Genomic DNA, 20,423 nt, shown 5'->3' with positions numbered 1-20,423 from the left:
CATTTTTAAAAATCTTTAAAAATAAAAAAAAAACTTAAAAATGAACTAGAACTGAATGGAGGTGAATAGAAGAGCATCCAATGTGGTAAGCGTTAGTGTCGTCTTGTGCAACCATCATCTCTGTGGATATACGTGTTATCTATTTATGTAGCTGCTGGCTCATAACATAAAATGTAGTTGTTATAATGGATTATGGTTAAAAATAAGTTTGAAAAACTAATAAAGAGCTGGCCTCTGATGACCAAGATGGGAACAGGATCGGTGTCCTCCAGGACACGGGGGAAGGCTAGCATGGTCGAAGCATGGAGAGCAGGAATATAGTTCTGATGTTGGTCAGTGCTGCAGAGGAGGTGGGATTGAATCTCAATGAGCCAGGTTGGCCCTGAGAAGGAATGTGGATTTTACTGGAAGGGAAGGGGCAAGGTTTAAGAAGAGAAGGGATTTTAAGGTTACTGCCCGAGTGTGGATTTTAGAGGGCTCACAGTCTGGAAGCAGGAAGCCTGGATCGGATCCTTTGGAACTCACATTCATTGTGAGGGATTTTAGGATCCAGGGCAAACCTCACCTGTTTTTAGAAGCCTTCCTGCTTTCCTCAGGCAGAGCCAGTCTCTTTTTCTTAAATTCACCGTGTTCCCTTAAACAGGTAGACCATTTATGCTTTCCTCCCAGTAGACAGGGTCCCCTGGGTGGCCCCCAGCCCTGGGCTGCCACATTGCTCTTCCGGGGAGGAAATGGGATATGGGGGCGCCTTGGAAGCCTCTGTGGGCACAGGCTGCCCGTCCAGCTGGCAGGGGGCTCCCTGGGGAATGTATGTTTGACTTTCTATTCCTGGTTAATATAAGTTCAAATGTTTAGGGATGTTTGAAGCTGGGATGAAAGCGTTTCTATTCATGCTGCTCGAATCTGTGAGGCTTTTTTTTTTTTTCTTTTTCTTTTACTGAGAGCCCACAGCAAGACTCGGGTTGCTTGGCGGGGGCAAGGAATGCGGTGCGAGGAGGGGGGCGGACCCCGCCGCAGGCACCGCGGGCGGCAGCGGGAAAGCAGAGCCCGGGGCCTCGGCTGCGCCCGGGTCGGGCCTGCAGCGCGCAGGAGGGCGCGGGGCGGGCGGGCGGGCCGGGGGTCCGCAGGCCCCGGCACAGGGTCGAGGGGGCGCGCGGCCAGGGGCGCCCGGCCGAGCCCACCCAGACGGGCCCGGGCTCCGGGCTCCGGGCTCCGGGCACCGCGCCGCCGCCGTCTCGCCCCAGACATTCCGTTTCTGCCGCCGGAATGCGCCGACCGGCTCCCGCGGGCCCCGGGCGCCGCGCCCGGTGGCTCCTCCCGCGCTCCGGCGGGGGGCGGGGCGGGATGTGGGCGGGGCGGGGGCGGGGCGCGGGGCGGCGGGACCTTTAAATTGGCCGCCAGGGCGCGCGGCTCGGCGCTGGGCTGCTGCCGCGAGCCGACCTTCGACGACCGACCCCTGCCGGAGCGCGGAGCCCGCTATGCCGCGTCACCTCTCGGGACTGCTCCTGCTGCTCTGGCCGCTGCTGCTGCTGCTGCCGCCGCCGGCCCCCGCCGCCCCCGGCCCCCTGACCCGGCCGGGCTGGCGGAGGCTGGGCACGCGCGGCCCAGGGGGCAGCCCCGGGCGCCGCCCCGCTCCGGCCGCCCCCACCCGCGCGCCCCTTCCCGGGGCCGGCCAGCCCGGCGGGGCCCGCGGCGCAGGTACGGGGGCGGGGGCGGGAGTGGGACCCCCCGCCTGGGAGGGAGCGGCCGGCGGGAGGAAAGGGGGCGGGAGGGATGGGTCGTAGGGAAGCGGAGCATCGAGCAGGAGACGCCCCCTGAAGCCGCCAAGTGCTTGGTCCAGCCCAGCCTGAGCCAGACTGCGATGCGGGAGAAAGAATCCCCTCCCCCAAGAATCCTGTGGGGAAACAGGTCCAGAGAAGGGAAGGGGGATGCCCAAGGTCACTCGTAGTCGGGGCTAGAATTTGGGTCGCCTGAAGCTCAAACTCCAGCCACTTTCCCTGGAAGACGAGGCAGCGAGGGAACACCTGCGCCTCCCAGCCCCCTGTGCCAGCCCCTAACTGCGCAGCTGAACAGACCCTTCCCGGGACTCTGCCTTCGGTTCTCAGGAATCACTTCATCTATAGCCCCAGGTCGGTGTGTGACCCTCCTTCCTCTGGCCTCAGCCTTCAAACTGTCTCCGTCCAGTCTAGGATCTGGACCAAATTTCAGACTGGAATTCACACCAGGGAGTGGGGGTGGGAAGCCAGGAAGGAAACCCAAGGTGCCCCCTGGATGGCCCCAGACCTCTCTTGTGACCATCCTGTTTCCACCTCGTCTTCCGCCCCTGACCAGGTGTTCTGTTTGAACAGACTGGGTCCCAATCCCAACCCCTACTCTCTTAGATCCTCAAACACCCAAGACACTGGATCTTTCATGAACAATTCCATTGCCCTTTTTGGTCAGTCGTTGGTTCCTCTGGCAGAGGTTCCTAGAGCAGCAGTTAGAAGCTCATCTGACACAACCCCTAAAAGCATATAAACTGAGGCTTATCAAATGACTCAGGAAATCAGTGTCAGAGCCCAGAATAAAACACAGGGCTTCAAAATCCTACACAAGGATCTTTCTGCTGCTACCATCTACCAAGCTCTTGAAATCGTTTATGTAAAATTTGGTCTTCATTACCAAAACATCCAGTGTCGGTCTTGCTGAAGAGAGGCTGCACCAAACCATTTTCTGGGTCTCCAATCTCATTCATCCAGGGACTCAAGTCGGTCTCTTTTGTCTATGCCCTTCTGCACCTTCCTGGATAATGTTGAGAAAGAGCACAAAAGATTCTTTGCTGCATCAGCTCCAACGGGCTGGATCCGAAATGGTGACAGCATTGTCTTTGAGCTGGAGTACCACGGTTCACAAGGATTAAATTCAGAGGGTGGGTGGGTTGGCAAGTGTAGGGAAACCTTTCTTCTAAAAGGCAACCTGGCCTCTGGCCCTGACACACCTCCCTTGGGAGCGGGACTGGGAGAGAGAGGAGGGATCTGCGCCAGTTGTTCATGTTCCCCCAAAGCAGCAATGGCCCTGCATTACTTGGAATCCAAACTGATCTTGCTTGAGTGATAACCCCTTAATAAACATATTTCACTCTTCCCCAAATTCCCTCCTTTTTGCAACTGGAAATTGCTACGCTTTGCTATGGGCTTTTGTTTCTAGCAGGACTATCAAAAGTCAGCAAAATTGTAAGTATGGAAATCTTTTAGGAAATTCAGATTCTCCCTTTCTTGGTTTCTGAGAGTCAAAGTGCTGCAATCTAGTAAAGGGGAGTGAGATTCAAAAGCAATGATGTTGCAGAGGGGGTCCAAATCGGGAGTAAGCAGATGCTCACAGAATTTCCCGCCATCCTTGTTGAAGCCCTGTATTAGATTTCTATTGCTGCTGTAACCAATTAGCACAAACTTAGTGACGTAAAAACAGTACACAGTTATTATCTACGAGTTCTGTAGATCACAAGTCCAGTACTAGTCTCAAAAGGCTAAAGTTGTGTCAGCAGGACGGTGTTCCTTTGGGAAAGATTTTGGGGAGGCTGTTTCCTTGCCCGGTTCAGCATGTAGAGGCTACCTTCACTCCTCGACTCATGGCCTTTTCGCTATTTTCAAAGCCACCAAGGGCAGGTTGGGACCTCCTCACATCTCCTCACTCTGATCTCTCCTGCCTTTCTCTTCCACTTCTCAAAGCCTCTGTAATTACACTGGACCCATCCCAATAATCCAGGATAAACTCCCTATCTCCAGGTCATTAATATAATCACATCTGCAGTCTTTTTTTGCCATGTAAAGTAACATACTTACAGGTTCTGGGGGTTAGGACCTGGACATCTTTGGGGGGAGGAAGCTTTATTTTGCCTACCATACCTCCTGTAACCTCCCATAAAGGATTCCGTGTGAGAAGGAAGGAATCCTGCACATTAACCATGAGAATATAACCTTGACATTAGTAAGGATACCATTTGGGTATTAGTGAAATCACTGTCAAATATGGATTTTGTATCACCATGTATTTTTCTTTTTATTCCAATTATGTAAAAATACCTACATCTATGTCCAGGAGGGATTTTCATCATGATTATTCTTCCTTGCTCCTGTTTCATGGTAATTAAGGGATGAAATGAAATTCGAGAGTTGTTTTAAAAAAAAAAAAAAGACTTAATTCCTTTTGACTTAACTAAATACATGACATACAGCATATTTCAGGTGGTGGCTCAAAGTCAACAAGCAGGATGTTTATTTACTGGGTACATGAGATAATGTTGATTTTTTTGTGGTGGAAAATATTGCCTCAGAAAGAGAGGCAACCATTCAGTGGAAAGCCCCATTAGGCTGGGAGTCAGGAAACCTGGAGTCCAAACCATGACCTGCTGTTTTCTGGCTCACACACCTTCCAGAACCTCAGGCTTCTCGCCTATAAAATGGGTATTAAAAACAACCTCTGCCTCTCTGACTTCACAGGGTTGTTTTATTTGTATCCTGTGATCTCTAAAATGTTCTTGAAAGTAGGGTATGGTTTATTTTCTTAATTGAATACCTCTAGGAAGCAGGATAAAACTGAGAGGATAATTTTCCATTTTTAGAAGAAAACTATATGGAGGCATCATTCCTGTTCCAGATAGGGCTTTTTCTGTCATAAACTGTCTTGCCCAGGAGTTTGTTTTGAATCTATCTTTTCCCCTTAGTCACTGAGTAAATCGCTTTCTTATAGTAGCGTCACCGTCCAGATCCTGGAAGGAAAGAACCCTGGTTGATGCTTTATGCCCAAGCACCAGTCACATTTCCATTTAGGACATTAGGGGTGTGTGTGTGTGTGTGTGTGTGTGTGTGTGTGTGTTTGTATAGAGGAGGAGGAATGACTCGGAAAAGATGTTTAATTACTGTTTTTTCTCTCAACCAATCCTGACTTTTGGACTTGATTTTGGTGGCTAGGAGAAGAAGGAATGTAGAACAAGACTGGGGGGAAAGGGGAAGAAAGAAGAGATGAAAACGAGCACGTGTGTGGTTTCTTTCTTTTTTTTTTTTTTTAAAGATTTCATTTAGGGGCATCTGGGTGGCTCAGCTGGCTAAGCATCTGCCTTCTGCTCAGGTCATGATCTCTGGGTCCTGGGGTTGAGTCCTATGTCAGGCTCCCTGCTCAGTAGGGAGCCTGCTTTTCCCTCTCCCTCTGCCCTGCTCCCCTTCTCCCCCAACCCCCTCTGCTCTCCTGTTCGCTCACTCTATCTCAAATTTCTCAAATGAGAGAGAGAAAGGGAGAGGGAGAAGCAGACTCCCCTCCCCTAAGCAGGGAGCCTGATGTGGGGCTCAATCCCAGGACCCCAGGATCATGACCCAAGCCAAAGACAGACGCTTAAATAACTGAGCTACTCAGGAGCCCCAAAGATGTGTGGTGTTATTACAAGGTACTTGGTACTTTTTTTTCCCCCAGAGATTTATTTATTTGAGAGAACACACACACACACACACACACACACACACACACACACACACACACAGGATCTCAAGCTGACTCTGCACTGAGCACAGAGCCAACTCAGGGCTTGATCTCAAGACTCTGAGATCATGACCTGAGCCGAACGCTTAACCCACTTGTGCCACCCACGTGCCTGGTGCTCGGTACTTTTGAGTAGGAAACATACAAGCTTCTTTGCTTCTGTAGCCCCGGGGTTGAATACATGATATGTCCCCAGAAAAGTATTTGGTGAATGAAAAAAATGGAAGAGATGACTGCGGGAGTTTGGGGGGGGGGGGCAGAGGGTAGACACCAGTGGGCATCTCTGCTCCTGAAAACCAGACACACGCAGAGTTGGAAGCATGACAGACATGGATCAGATTAAGTTGTCATTCCTCTTTTCACTTTTAAGTATCTCAGACTCACGAGGTTCACTAAAGCCTGATAAATGATGAGAAGGAGAGGGTGCTGACTGGGGGCAGTGTTTACCCTGCTGGTGGTGAAGTAGAAGAAGAAAGCCTCCAGGAAAGCACCAGTGTGCTTGTCTCTGATGCAGCCATTGCCTGAGGTATCTGTGAGGCCTGGGCAGGGCAGCGAGGCTGTCCTGAGTTCACCTTTCACGCCATTTAGGGACACTGTTCCATTACCCTGTCCCATGGTCCCATGGCTCAGGTGCCCAAGAAAGATCTGGAAACCTTGGGAGTCAAGAGGAACCTTGGGAGCTATACCTGAAGCAGAGGGATGAGGTTGTAGGTGGAAGTTTGGGGTTCAGCCAGCCTGTAGGGAGATATTTGGAGGAACTTCACCTCTTCTGTGAATTCTCATAGGGAATTTGGAAGACCTTGGTGCTTTCAACCTCTAAAGGGAGGATGGTCTTGGGGACGAGAACAGATAGTAGCGCCTCCAACCCCAGGGCTCTCCGAGGATTGCCCTGTCTCTGATTGGGATCCCATCATTGCTCAGCCTTGCTTGTTGCCCACATCTTTCTCTGCAGGTGTTTGCAAGAGCAGGCCGTTGGATTTGGTGTTCATCATCGATAGTTCTCGCAGTGTGCGGCCCCTGGAGTTCACCAAGGTGAAAACCTTTGTCTCCCAGATAATTGACACTCTGGACATTGGGGCGGCGGACACACGGGTGGCAGTGGTGAACTATGCTAGCACTGTGAAGATTGAGTTCCATCTGCAGACCTACTCGGATAAGCAGTCCCTGAAGCAGGCCGTGGCCCGGATCACACCCTTGTCTACAGGCACCATGTCAGGCCTGGCTATCCAGACAGCCATGGATGAGGCCTTCACCGAGGAGGCAGGTGCTCGGGGGCCCACTTCCAACATCCCTAAGGTGGCCATCATTGTGACAGACGGGAGGCCCCAGGACCAGGTGAACGAGGTGGCGGCTCGGGCCCGGGCATCTGGTATTGAGCTGTATGCTGTGGGCGTGGACCGGGCAGACATGGAGTCCCTCAAGATAATTGCCAGTGAGCCACTAGATGAGCATGTTTTCTACGTGGAGACCTATGGGGTCATTGAGAAACTTTCCTCTAGATTCCAGGAAACCTTTTGTGGTAAGTCTTTGCTCTCAACTAGAAAGGATGTTATATTCAGATGTTGTGTATCCAAAGAAAAAAAGATCTATTTATTTATTTATTTTTTGGTGGAAACTTTATGGAAAACTGAAATATAAGCAGTGCTTTCCTTGTGTTTTTTCCCAACTTAAACACACTTTGTTGGTTTAGGAATATAGAGTTGCTTTATATGTAACTTGGTTTGCTCATAAAAATCTTCATGTTTGCATTAGAAATGTGAAGGTCTGGAAATATCCAGAATAAATGATCCTGCTGTTCCCTGATGAGCTCAGAAAAAAATAAAAATGAAAAACTCAAGACACCTCTTTTCTCCTCTCTGCCCACAACTCCATTTTTCCTAGATATTTTCTTTAGCTTTACCATCTCAGGATTTTAACAGAACTCTGCTTGTTTTCCTGCAGAAGACAGGGAGCAGCATCTGTCTGCCCATGGAAGGATCAGTTGGTGTTCCAGTGTAACTGTCAGGGTTTTGCTTATTCTCTAGGTACTCTTAGTTTTCAGATTCTGCTCTTCATCTGATAATTCTTTGTGGAGGGACAGGATTAAGAACCAGGGGTGGGTGGTGGGTGGGATTTCATTCCACTTGTGCGGTAGCCAGAAGCAGATTTAAAAAAAAAAAAAAAAAGATTGTTACTGTCCTTCTGTCTTTTTTCCTTTAGGATGGAGTTTGAGAATGAGCATGCTAATTTAATTGGAACTAATTTAATTCATTTAGCATGTATCAGTCAAATCCATGAATATGAATCCATTTACTGCTGGGCTCTATTTTTAGATCAGAATTATGAATGTATGAAACATATTTTTTTACTTTTAAGTTTCTCTTTTTCTTTGCATCCATCTATCTGTCTATATGTCTGTCTTTCTATCTATATTCATGCTTTATTTATTTTTTATCATTTAGAGATACAGTGTTTCAAAGCCATCTGTGGAATTATCCAAACAGGTGTGGGCAAATTTCTAGTTCAGGTGAATTTTTAAATGTAATACCTTTTGCTGTATCACCTACTCCCCATCTCTTTATTTGATACATATTAGTGGATCACTGATGACACAAGGATAAAGGTATCTTTACAAAGACAAAGGTACCTCCCTACTTTCAAGCAGTAGTCTGGGGATGGTGATGAGACACACAAGTGAATCCGTAATTACAATTGTGAATTTCAACAAGACTTTATATTGAAATCACTGTGGAGCTCAGCAATCACCCTAGTTTGTCAGGAAATGGGAGATGAAGTCTTGGTCTGGAGCAAAGTTTGGCCTCAACTCAGCCAGACCTGGCTGGTGGCCCCTTGTCTTTCCTGTCCCAGGACACTGGGCCTTCACAAGCTGTCCTTGGCTTTGGTGGCATCTACTTGGTATTCATTGGTTTCTCAAAAGAACATGGCTTTCTTTCACCCAGGAAAACCCCCTGTGCTTGCGGGTGAGAGCTTTTCCATAAAGACACTGGCCTGTGGCAGAGTTGGGTCTCAAAGCTAGCACCTGGGGTTGGGCTTGCAGGCCATAAAGTAGCAAGTGGTGAGTGGTGATCTTTTCCTTCTGGTACAAAAGACCTGCTTGTTCTGGGGGAAAAAATGTCCTCTCTATGGAAAAAAGACTGAGGGGCAGCTTGTTGTAGTCAACGGGTTGGAAAGATCGCTCCATGAAAAGGCCCTTCTTTGGGAAAATATTAGCCTTGACCTGTTGCCAAAACAGTCGAGGCTGGGTTACCTGCCCAGGAGTGCCAGCCTCCTCCAACAGGCCTCCTTGGTTTCTCAGAAATGACTAAATTCATTGATTTTTCTTTCAAAACATGTCACTAGGAAAAAAAAAAATCCAACAAGATATAAACACCTCCAAGAGTGAAAAGATGGGGATGCAGCCTAGCTGACATAATCTCATTTATTCCATTCTTCCTTTTCTTTTTACCTGCTTGTGTTGAGCATGGGAGCCCATTCACCTTGTAGACGTTAGTGGCTGTGAGGCTGCTCATGCATCCGTGCTGCTCATTCAGAAGGCAGTTACCTGCCTTGCCCTCCATCGTTTACATGTTCACATCTTCACATCTGTAACTCGTCCAAGAATGAGTGAGTTCCAGGCTAAGAGGCCTACCTGTGTGTGAATTCTGTTCTGACCCAAACTGTAGAGCCCTTGGAAAGCAGATTCTGGCTGCAACAGGACAACTAGCTCATAGATCTTCAAGAAGTATGTTGTAGTTCTCCCCAGGTCTTGAGTTGGGAAGTAGAAGCCTTCTTCCTGGGCTACGTGGATACACTGAATAAAATATCAAGTTGTCTGATCCCTGTAAGTGTTGGCTTCAGCTCCAAATTCAAAATTTCCTTTTTCTTTGAGAAAGCTGACAACGAGATCTATAATTTTAAACTAGTAACATGATTAATGTGAGAGTGGTATTTCCAGTGAGCCAGAGGCAGAAAACAAACAGGCAGTTTTTAGAGTGCCCTATAATTGAAAAGGAACCAGAGAGCGAGGTCTTTTTTGACATGGAAGAAAGTGTCTGGAATGTTTTTGATGTTTCCATACTGATTCCTGTAAACTTCCCATGCACAGCTTCGGACCCGTGCGCACTTGGCACACACCAGTGCCAGCACGTGTGTGTCAGTGATGGGGACGGCAAGCACCACTGTGAGTGTAGCCAAGGATACTCCTTGAACGCTGATATGAAGACATGTTCAGGTGAGGCCCGCTTCAGGGAGAGTGCCTGGCTGGGGCTTGTCTGGGGACCTTCTATCCTGGCCATGGACCGGCCTTCTGCTTTTCTCCTAATTGCTCTTTAGTGGGTTCCCTGTTGCTTATCAGTGTTTTTCCTCCAAAACTATTGGAGAGAAGTGAGGTAATACATGAATCAGCTTATTTATAGTTCTTATAATTAGTTTTAGAGAACAGGGTTAGTAGGGAAATGGGTTAGTAAGGAAGGGAGTCAAAACTTGGTCCTTTTGAGGATTTGGAACTTGTCCTGGATTTTACTTGATTAAATACAAGCTGCCCCTTTGTCTCTGTGACCACAGCTGCTCATTGGATTTAGGCACAGAAGAAAGTTTAGACAGGTTCTTATTTATCTGGTATGTGAATATACACACACGATCAGTAAAGATGGGAATTAGGGCCATTTTGGTTTAAATCCTCAGAAAAAGTTTCTGAGAGGAAGGAAACTACTAATTTTTACAGATGATGTAATTGAGAGCCAGGGAAGGAAGACTTACCCATGTCATGGGGTCTGTTAGTGAAAGAGCCAGCACAGAAATCAGTTCCCAACCTCCTGTCCTGGGGCTTTTCTGTTGTGCTAAGCAACCTTGTTTAGGTAGTATGAGATGTGTGTGTGTGTGTGTAGTACTCTTAATTAATTTGCTACGTTTTCCATGCATTCACCTTTGTTCTGATGATCTTTTGATAGCTATTGATAAGTGTGCCCTTAATACTCATGGATGCGAACACATCTGTGTGAACGACAGGACTGGCTCTTATCATTGTGAGTGCTATGAAGGCTATACCTTGAATGAAGACAAGAAGACATGCTCAGGTAAGTGGGGGAGAAGGCTTTATTTTTGCTACCTCCCTCTCTGCATACCTACCTAGCCAGTATTGGAGGGTAGGTCATGCTGACAAGGTACTTGGTTTTTCTCTCTTGGGCATTTGCAATTTCCGAGCCTTCCTAGAAAAGTCAGAAATGGCAGTGTGTTATGTCTGTATCATGGCCCACATGGGGGAGTGTGTTGTGCATTCCATTCTCTGTACCTCGCCCTGGCAGTGCTTTTTCCAAATGCTAAAGACAGTTTAGTGAATTACAATGAGAGAATGAAAAAATAAAATAAAATCAAAGAACGCTCTGGGGCGCCTGGATGGCTCAGTGGTTGAGCATTTGCCTTTAGCTCAGGGCATGATTCCAGGGTCCTGGGATTGAGTCCTGCATCAGGTTCCTTGCTCTGTGGAGAGTATGCTTCTCCCTCTGCCATCTGCTCCCTCTGCTTGTGTTCTCTCTGTCTCTCTGACAAATAAATAAGACCTTTAAAAAAAAGACAAAGCAGTTGGGAAAGGAAAAAGAATAAGGACTGTGCGCATAGGATTTTATTCAACTCCACTAACTTCCAATGTGAACCGATAGTACGGATGGCTGTGGAAGGTTTCCAATAGATTTGCTTCTTATCGATTTCTAGCTACAGGTAAGAAGATTTCTACATATGGGTAAGAAAAGACTTTTCCATTTTTAATTTCTTTTCTTCTGGACTTTTGTTTGGCAGCTCAAGACCAGTGCGCTTTTGGTACACATGGCTGCCAGCACGTTTGTGTGAATGACAGAGCTGGGTCCCATCACTGTGAATGCTACGAGGGCTATACTCTGAATGCAGATAATAAAACATGTTCGGGTAAGATCACTCTACAAATTCTTTCATAGCTGGCACTTTCTGTGGCAGTGAAACCAACTTGCGATTCACACAGGAAGAGATTCTTGAAGATATTTGAAAGAATCGGGCTTTAGACCTTCCACCACACTTATAGACTAACACATGCATTGCTCAGACAGCAGTGAGCTCACTTGATTTTGCAAACAGCGCACTTTAGAAATGGGTAGGGAGTGAGGGCTATGAGAAACACTCATTGAATGTAGAATCCTTATCCAGGAAAATTTTATGGCTCCGTCCACTGGGGACTTGTAAAGCAAATGGGAGCTTTAGAGGAAGTCAGTTGGACAGTAACTGTTTGGTGTGATAGGCTGAACTGATCTTTTTCCAATTAAAACTTGGCCTGGAACTTTTCTGTAGTGTTAATCTTAAAGCTGGATCCTTTTAGTAAAGGAGACTTTGTCAATGACTGAGTTAGACCCACACAGGTCTTCCAGTAAGTTGGAAGTAAGTTCTTCCCTGACAGTTTCTAGATGATCAATCTTCTGTGAATCTGAGCCTTATGACTTGGCTAATCCTCATTAATTTGATTTAAGCTCACTGGCAGAACAGGGGGGCATTTGTAATGTGAAAACACTTCTGAGAATTCCTACCATTTAAGACGGTGTTTAAAATTTTGGCCTCATCAAACTTTTTAAAGATTTTTATGTATATGCTCCAGGTTTCTCAAGGAGGGATATTATGTGACCTTTTCAAGAGAGACGAAGGGAAATGGCACATCACCAATTCCCTTTAAAAAAAAAATCAATTAAAGAGTACTGAGCAACTATTTGGTTCCCAGGACTGTGCAAAGCACTGTGGGGATGTAGGGAAGCACATTTTCTGCCTCTGAGCAATTTACAGGCTGGGCACAGAAAAGAATGAACATCTTGAGAAAGCAGAGACTAGCCTGGGAGAGGGGCAGACAGTAAGGGAGGGCCCACTTTGTATGCTATCAAGGGCAGGCCCTTGGTCATCACAGCAGCAAATTTATGTGAGCATCAAAGTTAGTTCCCTGTGCAAGTGGGTCGCTAATATGTTATTTTTGGTGATGGTGAAAATAATCCCTGTGTAGCTGGAGATGTTGGAGGCATTTATGGGCATTGGGAGAAGCCAAAGGTAAGTTCTGGGATATAATCAAGTCTCAGTGCAGCCCCAATACTCCAGGCAGGAGAAAAAGGGGAGGGGCTCCCAGATATTGGCAGGAAATGAGTAGGCAAGGGGGGAGGCAGTAAAGGGAGTGATGTGGGATGTAGGCAAGGAAGACAGGTTTTCTCCTGAAAGCTGACAACTAAAGGGTTCATTCTAAGCATCTGTTGCAACCAAACCAAAGCTTTTGTCTCTCAGAAATCCATGTTTACTTTCGCATTGTAACCTGGGAATGTTTTCTCTCCTGCCCTGCTCTCGGGCAGTTCGCAGCAAGTGTGCTCAGGGCTCTCACGGTTGCCAGCACATTTGCGTGGATGATGGGGTGGCCGCCTATCACTGCGACTGTTACCCCGGCTACATCTTGAATGAAGACGACAAGACGTGTTCAGGTAAAGGCTGTTCCTTGTAGCCTGTTTTGTTTGGAAGGATCATCTTCTAGGAGGAAGCTTTACTCTGGCCCAAGTCTTCTGGAGGCCCTCGGCTGTCTTCCCAGCCATTCTTCCCTTGTGATTCCTTCCTCTCTCTTTGTGTTTCTTTCTAATCAAAGTCTTTTCCTAAGTTGGATTTTTTTGTTGTGGTGGTGGTGGCAGTAGATCCACATAATGCACAATTTCGCATTTTAACTATTTTTAAGTGTATAGTTCAGCTGTGTTATGTGCATTTCTACAGTTATGTGATGGTTCTGTTGTCCATCTGCAGAACTCAATCATCCGAAACTGAAACTCTGAACCTGTTCCCTTCTCTCCCCGCTCCTGGTAACCTCTCTTCTTCACCCATTCATTTCTTTTGCCTCTGCTGTCCACATTACGTGGATGAGCAGATATTCCAGGAACGTGCCCTGCCCGTTTCCACCCTTTGCTGGGACCCCTTTCCCTCACCACTCTTACTTGTCAAAATCTAAGGACAACAATCCTTGCCAACATTGGGTTTTGTTGGATTCAATTTTTGCCAGTCTAGTGGAGGCAAAAAAGTGTCTCCCCGTGGTCTTCATTTTTTCATTTTCTGGCTCCTCGAGAGGTTCAGCTCCTCTTCCTGTATTTATTGGTCATTTGAAATTTTTATTGGGAAATGCCACTTATGCACTTACTTTTCTATTGGGTTATTTGTATTTTTATTACTGACTCAAAAGAATCCTTCACATTTCTGCATATAAATTCTTTGTTGTCCTGTGTGTTGCAAATGTCTTCTAGTGTTTCTACTTTTACTTAAATGATGTCTCTGCAACAGTATTCATAATATTTTAATTCTTAAGTTATGTAGTAGCTTTATTAATTAGTGTTTATTTTTATTATGCTTTATCACTTGCCTAAGTGTTCTCTAAATTACTTTGTGTGAGTCAAATGCTACAAAATAGTGTTTGTATGTATTTCTTTAATTCCCAGGCATAGTTCAATCTTACCTCTCTTCCAGAGTTCCCCTTTCCCTTCCATTGGGCTCTGTCCTCTTTCAGCCCAGGACACCTTGTGTTGGGGTTACTTGTGTGTTCCTTCAACCATTCTATCAGCCATTCAGTAAATAGACCATCTACTATGTTTTAGGCACTAGGTATATAATCGCAAACAAAACGGATATGGTCTTTGATAACAGTCTAAGGGGAAAAGACAAGGAAATAGCAATTTATGAATGAAGAGCCATGTGAAAAGAACAGGGTCCTGAGACAGTGGGGACAGTGGGGGTTAGGGAACTTGCTTCGGGTTGGGAGTGTCTCTCTGAGGAAGTGACCTCTGAAACCCGAGGACCAGCTGTAGTTAGGTTGGGATTGAGGTGCTGGCAGAAGGAGGGAGGGCGGTGCAGAGGCTTGTGTGGTGGCTTCAGGGGGAGAGGAGGGGAGAGGCAGCCCAGTGTGAGGGAAGCACCAGCAGCCCAGGGAAGTGTGGTGCCAACATGGTGAGGCAGGGGCCACGTCATCCTGATCTGTGGGGAGGGAAAGGAATTTGTATTTTGTTCTATGGAAAATGGGAAGTTGGGGATCCCTGGGTGGCTCAGTGGTTTAGCACCTGCCTTCGGCCCAGGGCATGATCCTGGAGTCCTGGGATCCAGTCCCGCATCGGGCTCCCTGCATGGAGCCTGCTTCTTCCTCTGCCTGTGTCTCTGCCTTTCTCTGTGTAAATCTTAAAAAAAAAAAAAAAAAAAAAAGGAAAATGGGAAGTTGCTGGAGAGTTTTAAGGAGCTGTTCCTAAAAGTCAACAGAATTTGGATAGATTATATTTAATCAAGTGAATTTATGGTCACGTTAGCCCTATATCCTTTGTAGAATGTGGGAGAAAACATAGCAGTGAAGGACCATTCTCTGTCCTCAGATGATGGTAATGCTCAATTGGAAGATTATTCATCAGTCTTCAGACCTGGGAAGTTACTCTTATTTCTATTAGGCAACTTTAGGGGCTACGATAGTGAGTAGGAATAGCTGCCTCACTGTATTTCAGAAAGAACTAGGAGTTAGCGTTATCATTCTCCCAGGTTCTTTACTTAAATGAGGATACAAACCTGAATTTTTACTTCCAAAGTATTTATGGAACTTTCAGTTCAGACCATTCAATAGAATAAGAGTCTGTATAAAAAAAATCAGGAATTATCTGATTTTAATTCTTGAAATATTTTGGCCAAAGAGAGAATTGTTCTCATTTTCATTTCTTAATGAGGACATGGTATCATAATAAGATTAATTATCTTAGCTCTGTGTTCTTGGCTTCCCTACATCAACTTTTTACATATTTATATCATTGAAAGGTTTCCAACAGTCACAAAAGTATAGTGAATGTAATGAACTCTACTATAATCAACAGCTAGGTTTGACAATTCCCAACAACTAATTCAATTTCTTCTGACATTAATATTCCAAAGTATTTTTTCCTCTATGTGCTCTTATATCCTTTTACCTCCTGGAAAATGCATTTAAGTCTTACAAATGGAAGGACTGAATTGTAGATTTCCTGGTTTGCTATGATTTCTAACGAGCTATAACATTTTGTGTACTGTCGTCATCAGCCATTGAAGAAGCACGAAGACTCATCTCCACAGAAGATGCTTGTGGATGTGAAGCCACACTGGCATTCCAGGATAGGGTCAACTCATATCTACAGAGATTGAATGCCAAACATATCCTTTCTGGAAGGTTTTCTTCTTTGAGCCATCCTAGGTAGTACAAATGAACCAAACATTTTAGGACATTCCATGGATAAGGGCCCTATTCATTACATTTTAAGATGAGCAATAGTAATACAGTGTTTACTTTTTTTCAGTGTTCTTTTAAAATGTTTTACTAGACTGTTTTGCTCATTTAATATTTACATGTTAAAAGCTGCCGAACTACTTCTTTCTCTAGTGCTTTTCCATAGCAGTATATGCTAATTGAGTTATTAACAGATGGAACTATTGTGCTGATTCCTTAATATGGGCTTTCTTAGTTCAGAATCTGTACATGTATGGAAGGAGTTGGCTGATTAGTGAGGGGATAGCTCAGATGACACATACTTTATGCTGGCCAGCCAAATGGTCAAAAGCAGATTTCAACATGTAACATGTACCATCCAAGAAACATTCAAAATCAGTTCTTTGACCAAAGGAATAACTCAGGAAAAGTACTTTTTCTTAGCTCAAGTTAACAACACTGTCCCTAGGGATCTTAGAGGAGTGGTATTCAAATTGTGATAGGGATATGGGGGGTGGGGCACAGAAAAGTTTTTATAAAAATCCCTTTGTAAATCCTTAAATTGACCTACCAAAAATGCCACAGGGGGTCAGTTGGCATTTTCTGTTCCCATTCCTCACTTCACTTTGCCATTCTCCTAACTTTACAGAAGGAAGGCATACCTCTTATCTCACGTGAATCTTCTAACGTGAATTTCTTGGAAAAGTAAAATCTCCAGAGAGCCAAACAAAGGGACAGTTCAACAGTTTTTTTTTTTTAAATTGGAGTTCTATTTGCCAACATATAGCCTAACACCCAGTGCTCATCCCATCAAGTGCCCCCCTCAGTGCCCGTCACCCAGTCACCCCCACTTCCCACCCACCTCCCTTTCCACCACCCCTTGTTCATTTCCCAGATCAACAGTTTTTTAAATGAAGGCTTCATAAACACTACTCCCCCCAATTTATTCCATTAAGAGATATTTTTCCAATTAAACTCTGCCTTTTATTTTCAGTAATTTTATGTCAACATTTATAATTTATTTGTCATTTGATCAATTATGTGCTCATAATAGTTGTAATGATAACTCAATCCTGATGATTAAAAAAACTGGGGGCCTTATGGTCAAAGAAAACTAAAGGTAGTTTCAATATAAGTGTTTATGTGCTTTTTGTTTGTAAATTTTCCTCAAAGAAACCTTGGCGATCAAGAAAAGATTTTCAAGATTCAAAGTAGAATAAAATTCTGTGGAGAAAGTAGAAAGGAAATACAAATACAAGGAAACACAAATTGCTTTAACTATTTTATTTTAGACTTTGGTAGGTATCCATTCAGTGTGGTATTAGTATACAGGATACACTTGAAAGACCAATTTAGATTTTATATTTTAATTAAAAAATGTTTTAAAGACTTATTTATATCTTTCAGAGAGAGACAGACAGACAGCATGAGCTGTGGGGAGGGTGCAGAGGGAGACAGAGAGGGGATGCAGACTCCCCGCTGAGCGCAGAGCCCAATGCAGGGCTTGATTTCAGGACCAATGAGATCGTGACCTGAGGTGAAAGAGAGTCAGACGCTTAACCAACTGAGCCAACCAGGTGCCCCTAGATTTTATTTTAAAAAAATCATTATTTATGATATGGTAGAAATTGTATATTTTGTAACTGAAACTTAGGATGAAAATTTTCATATAGTTTAAATATGCACAGACATCACTTATTTGTCAAAATTATTTTAGGGGATAGGAGCAAAAATGTTTGCAGACAACTGCTGTATATCATCATCTCTGAGGACCTCTGCTTTATAACATGCTCTCTAAAGAATACCATTTGAATTTTAGAGTTTTGATGAGAATATAAATAGAACGTAATTATTTTCTGTTATCTTGTATTGAAGTGTTTGAAAGTGTGTTTATGTTTTCTGATGTCTAAAAATAAAAGGCATTGGCCTTAACAACTAGTCACTTGATGACATTTTGGGGAAGTTGCAAGCAGATGAATACGGACAAGTACGTCGTTGAAGTACTCAGATTTTTCACCTGGAAATACCAAGAGCTTGATTTACTTCATATTTTTGCATACTTCAATGTTCCTGCTAATAATTTGCCATTGCAAATGCTTGAATATTACTGGATAAGTAGTATGAGGGTCTTTTTGGAGAATCAGTATTATTTTTTTAAGGAAATAAACGTTCAGATCCTTAAGAGCAAACTTTAGTGTCTCTAAGCTATGACTGTGAAATGATTCATAGGAAATAGAATGAAAAGTTTAATATTTCTTTATTTACCAATTGAGCCATTTAATTTTTAAATGTTTATTTCATTCATTCCATTCTTACGATGGAAACTTTTGATCTATTTTCTTTTGGTAGTATTTATAGTATAAACCAGTTTTATTATGGAGAGTGTAAATTATACAAAGTATTTACACATTAAAAAGCTCATATAATTAAACTGAGGTGAATATAATTTAGAACTGTTTCTTTAAGGATTTGTTTTTTGCTCACTTTTTGCTGGAGTATTACTGAAGCTGTGATCAAGGGATTGTAACACACATATCTAGATCAAGTGAACATTACATGAAACATTATATAAGAAACACATAACTAAAGACTTTAGTTTTGAATCTAAGAGTATTATAAACTTTTTACCAAGGACAAAAAAAAAATCTTACCTTATCTTTACTGTTTGACTTTAGGATCCAATCAATAAAATTATGTACCTAGAAATACTGCTCTAACAAGTAACCACACACCTAATGGTGACTTTTTAAAGTTTAAGCGTAACTTTTCTTACATACTTGGTATATGTCTTTTTTTTTTCAGCTTGAGAGCTTATAGTTTTTAGAAGGGAACAGTCTTTTAAATTGTGACTACTCAATTTTTCTTTTTTTTTGGTTTCTATTGTCTTTAGTATAATAAAAAAGTTACTGTCTTTACATATTGTTATGACTGTTTTTGTGACCTGTATCAATTTTGTCTATTAACATACTTTCTTAAATTAAACTGAATTACCAATTATTTTGAATATATAATGGTTTCTTTTCAAAGGACACAATATTGTAACTCTTCCTATAATTTAATCTCATAGTTTTAAAGTTAAAAATTAAGTTCAGGTTAAATAGGTTTTTATCAAGAATGTTATGGGAGAGGGAATAAAATGAAATGATTTAAACTTGGATAAAATAATGAAGTACATTTATATAAGCACCTGAAAAGTAAATATAACATAGAGATGTAAACCTAAAATCAGTCAAAAATCTAAAAAAGAGGGCAGCCCCAGTAGCCCAGCGGTTTAGCGCCGCCTTCAGCCCGGGGTGTGATCCTGGAGACCCAGGATCGAGTCCCATGTTGGGCTCCCTGTGTGGAGCCTGCTTCTCCCTCTGCCTGTGTCTCTGCCTTTCTCTCTCTCTCTGTCATGAAGAGAGAAATAAATAAATAAATATTTTTAAAAAAATCTAAAAAAGAAACTTTAAAGGAAGAAATGAAAAATAAGTACATCAAGGCAGTATATATTATATGAAACGTACATTGTCATTCCTCGACATTTTTGAAAGATGACTTAGAGCAGTATTATCTTCCAAACTTATTTCAACACAGAATTGGTAATATTTATTAATGTATCACCGACAAATGGTGCTGTAGGAGGAATAAATGACAGCTCTTGTGCAAGCACTAGGGGAAGTTATTTAAAAATGATTTTTTTAAGAGTGTGGCCATCAGTAACTAGTTTCAACTAATCATCTCTTAAACTTGACTAATTGGAATCCCCTGGCTTAGATAATTCTGATTTGTTTCATGAGCTCAATATTGGGAACTCATCGTACAAAGGTGCCAACAGATCTTAAGGATTTATAGTTTGATGTTGAAAAAAGACACACGTTTGAAAACAAATGTATTATCTGAACGGAATGGGGGTTAAGTTTGGAAATAATTTCTCAGGGAGACCCGATTTGTACATTTGGCGAGGCACAAATGGCAGAGAGGGTAGGATCATCACAGGACATAAAATGGCCTTGGAGGCAGAAAGCATATTGGCTTGCTTAGAGTGAGGGCACCACAGTAAAGGCATTTCCCTATTGATGGAAAATCTCATTTAGCTGTTTTTTTTTTTTTTTTTAATCTATTTATGAGAGACACACACACAGAGACATAGGCAGAGGGAGAACCAGGCTCCCTGCAGGGACCCCAGGACCAGACCTGAGCCAAAGGCAGACTCAACCATGGAGCCGCCTGAGGGCCCCTAAGCTGGGGGTTCAGATGTGACGGGAAAGGCACCTGACCCTAGGCAATCCTTGACTGTGCTGGGTTAGTCAACAGACTCACTTCAAAGGATCTGAACAGTACTTAATCTGAAATGTGGAAAGACTACATGGGAGAATTAGCAGTCGCTGCTGCTGCATCAAGTGCCAGCCAGATTATACAACAGCAGTAGCCGCAGAATACGGTAAAAAAAAGAAAAAAGAAAAAAAAAGAAAAAAGAAATCAGACAGAAATGAAAAGATGAGCTAGGCTAAATAATTGCATGGGCCTTTCTGCCCTGTGCCCAAATTGTGGGGCTTTGTAACTCTCCAAACATTCCAAAAGGACAAGGGACAACGAGGAAAAGAATTAAGGTAGAAAAAGAAGAGAACAGAGAACAGTAGGCCCCAGGCGAGAAAATACCAAGCACACTTAATGGACTCAAAAACCGGCAGGCTGGGCTTCAGTGGCAATTACAAGC

The 20,423-nt window shown here is 43.8% G+C and overlaps 1 protein-coding gene across 1 annotated transcript; it reads left to right on the top strand.

Annotated features, from left to right (window-relative positions):
• The first annotated feature begins 1,478 nt into the window (after positions 1 to 1,478).
• MATN3 (matrilin 3) lies at positions 1,479 to 18,639 on the top strand. Its single transcript, XM_038562394.1, has 8 exons — positions 1,479 to 1,698; positions 6,464 to 7,030; positions 9,596 to 9,721; positions 10,440 to 10,565; positions 11,284 to 11,409; positions 12,837 to 12,962; positions 15,562 to 15,672; positions 17,668 to 18,639. Exons 1-8 carry the CDS (start codon positions 1,479 to 1,481, stop codon positions 17,721 to 17,723), a joined length of 1,458 nt encoding a protein of 485 aa, XP_038418322.1. The 3' UTR covers positions 17,724 to 18,639.
• Positions 18,640 to 20,423: the final 1,784 nt, after the last annotated feature.

Source organism: Canis lupus, chromosome 17 (assembly GCF_011100685.1).
Source record: "Canis lupus familiaris isolate Mischka breed German Shepherd chromosome 17, alternate assembly UU_Cfam_GSD_1.0, whole genome shotgun sequence".
NCBI classification, from domain to species: Eukaryota; Metazoa; Chordata; class Mammalia; order Carnivora; family Canidae; genus Canis; species Canis lupus.
This window is presented reverse-complemented; position numbering and strand designations above follow the sequence as displayed.

Coding starts and splice junctions, on each gene's coding strand:
- MATN3 (XM_038562394.1), top strand. CDS start 1,479: ATGCCGCGTCACCTCTCGGGACTGCTCCTGCTGCTCTGGCCGCTGCTG. Junction 7,031..9,595: donor ATTCCAGGAAACCTTTTGTG/GTAAGTCTTTGC, acceptor TCCCATGCACAG/CTTCGGACCCGTGCGCACTT. Junction 12,963..15,561: donor AGACGACAAGACGTGTTCAG/GTAAAGGCTGTT, acceptor TGTCGTCATCAG/CCATTGAAGAAGCACGAAGA.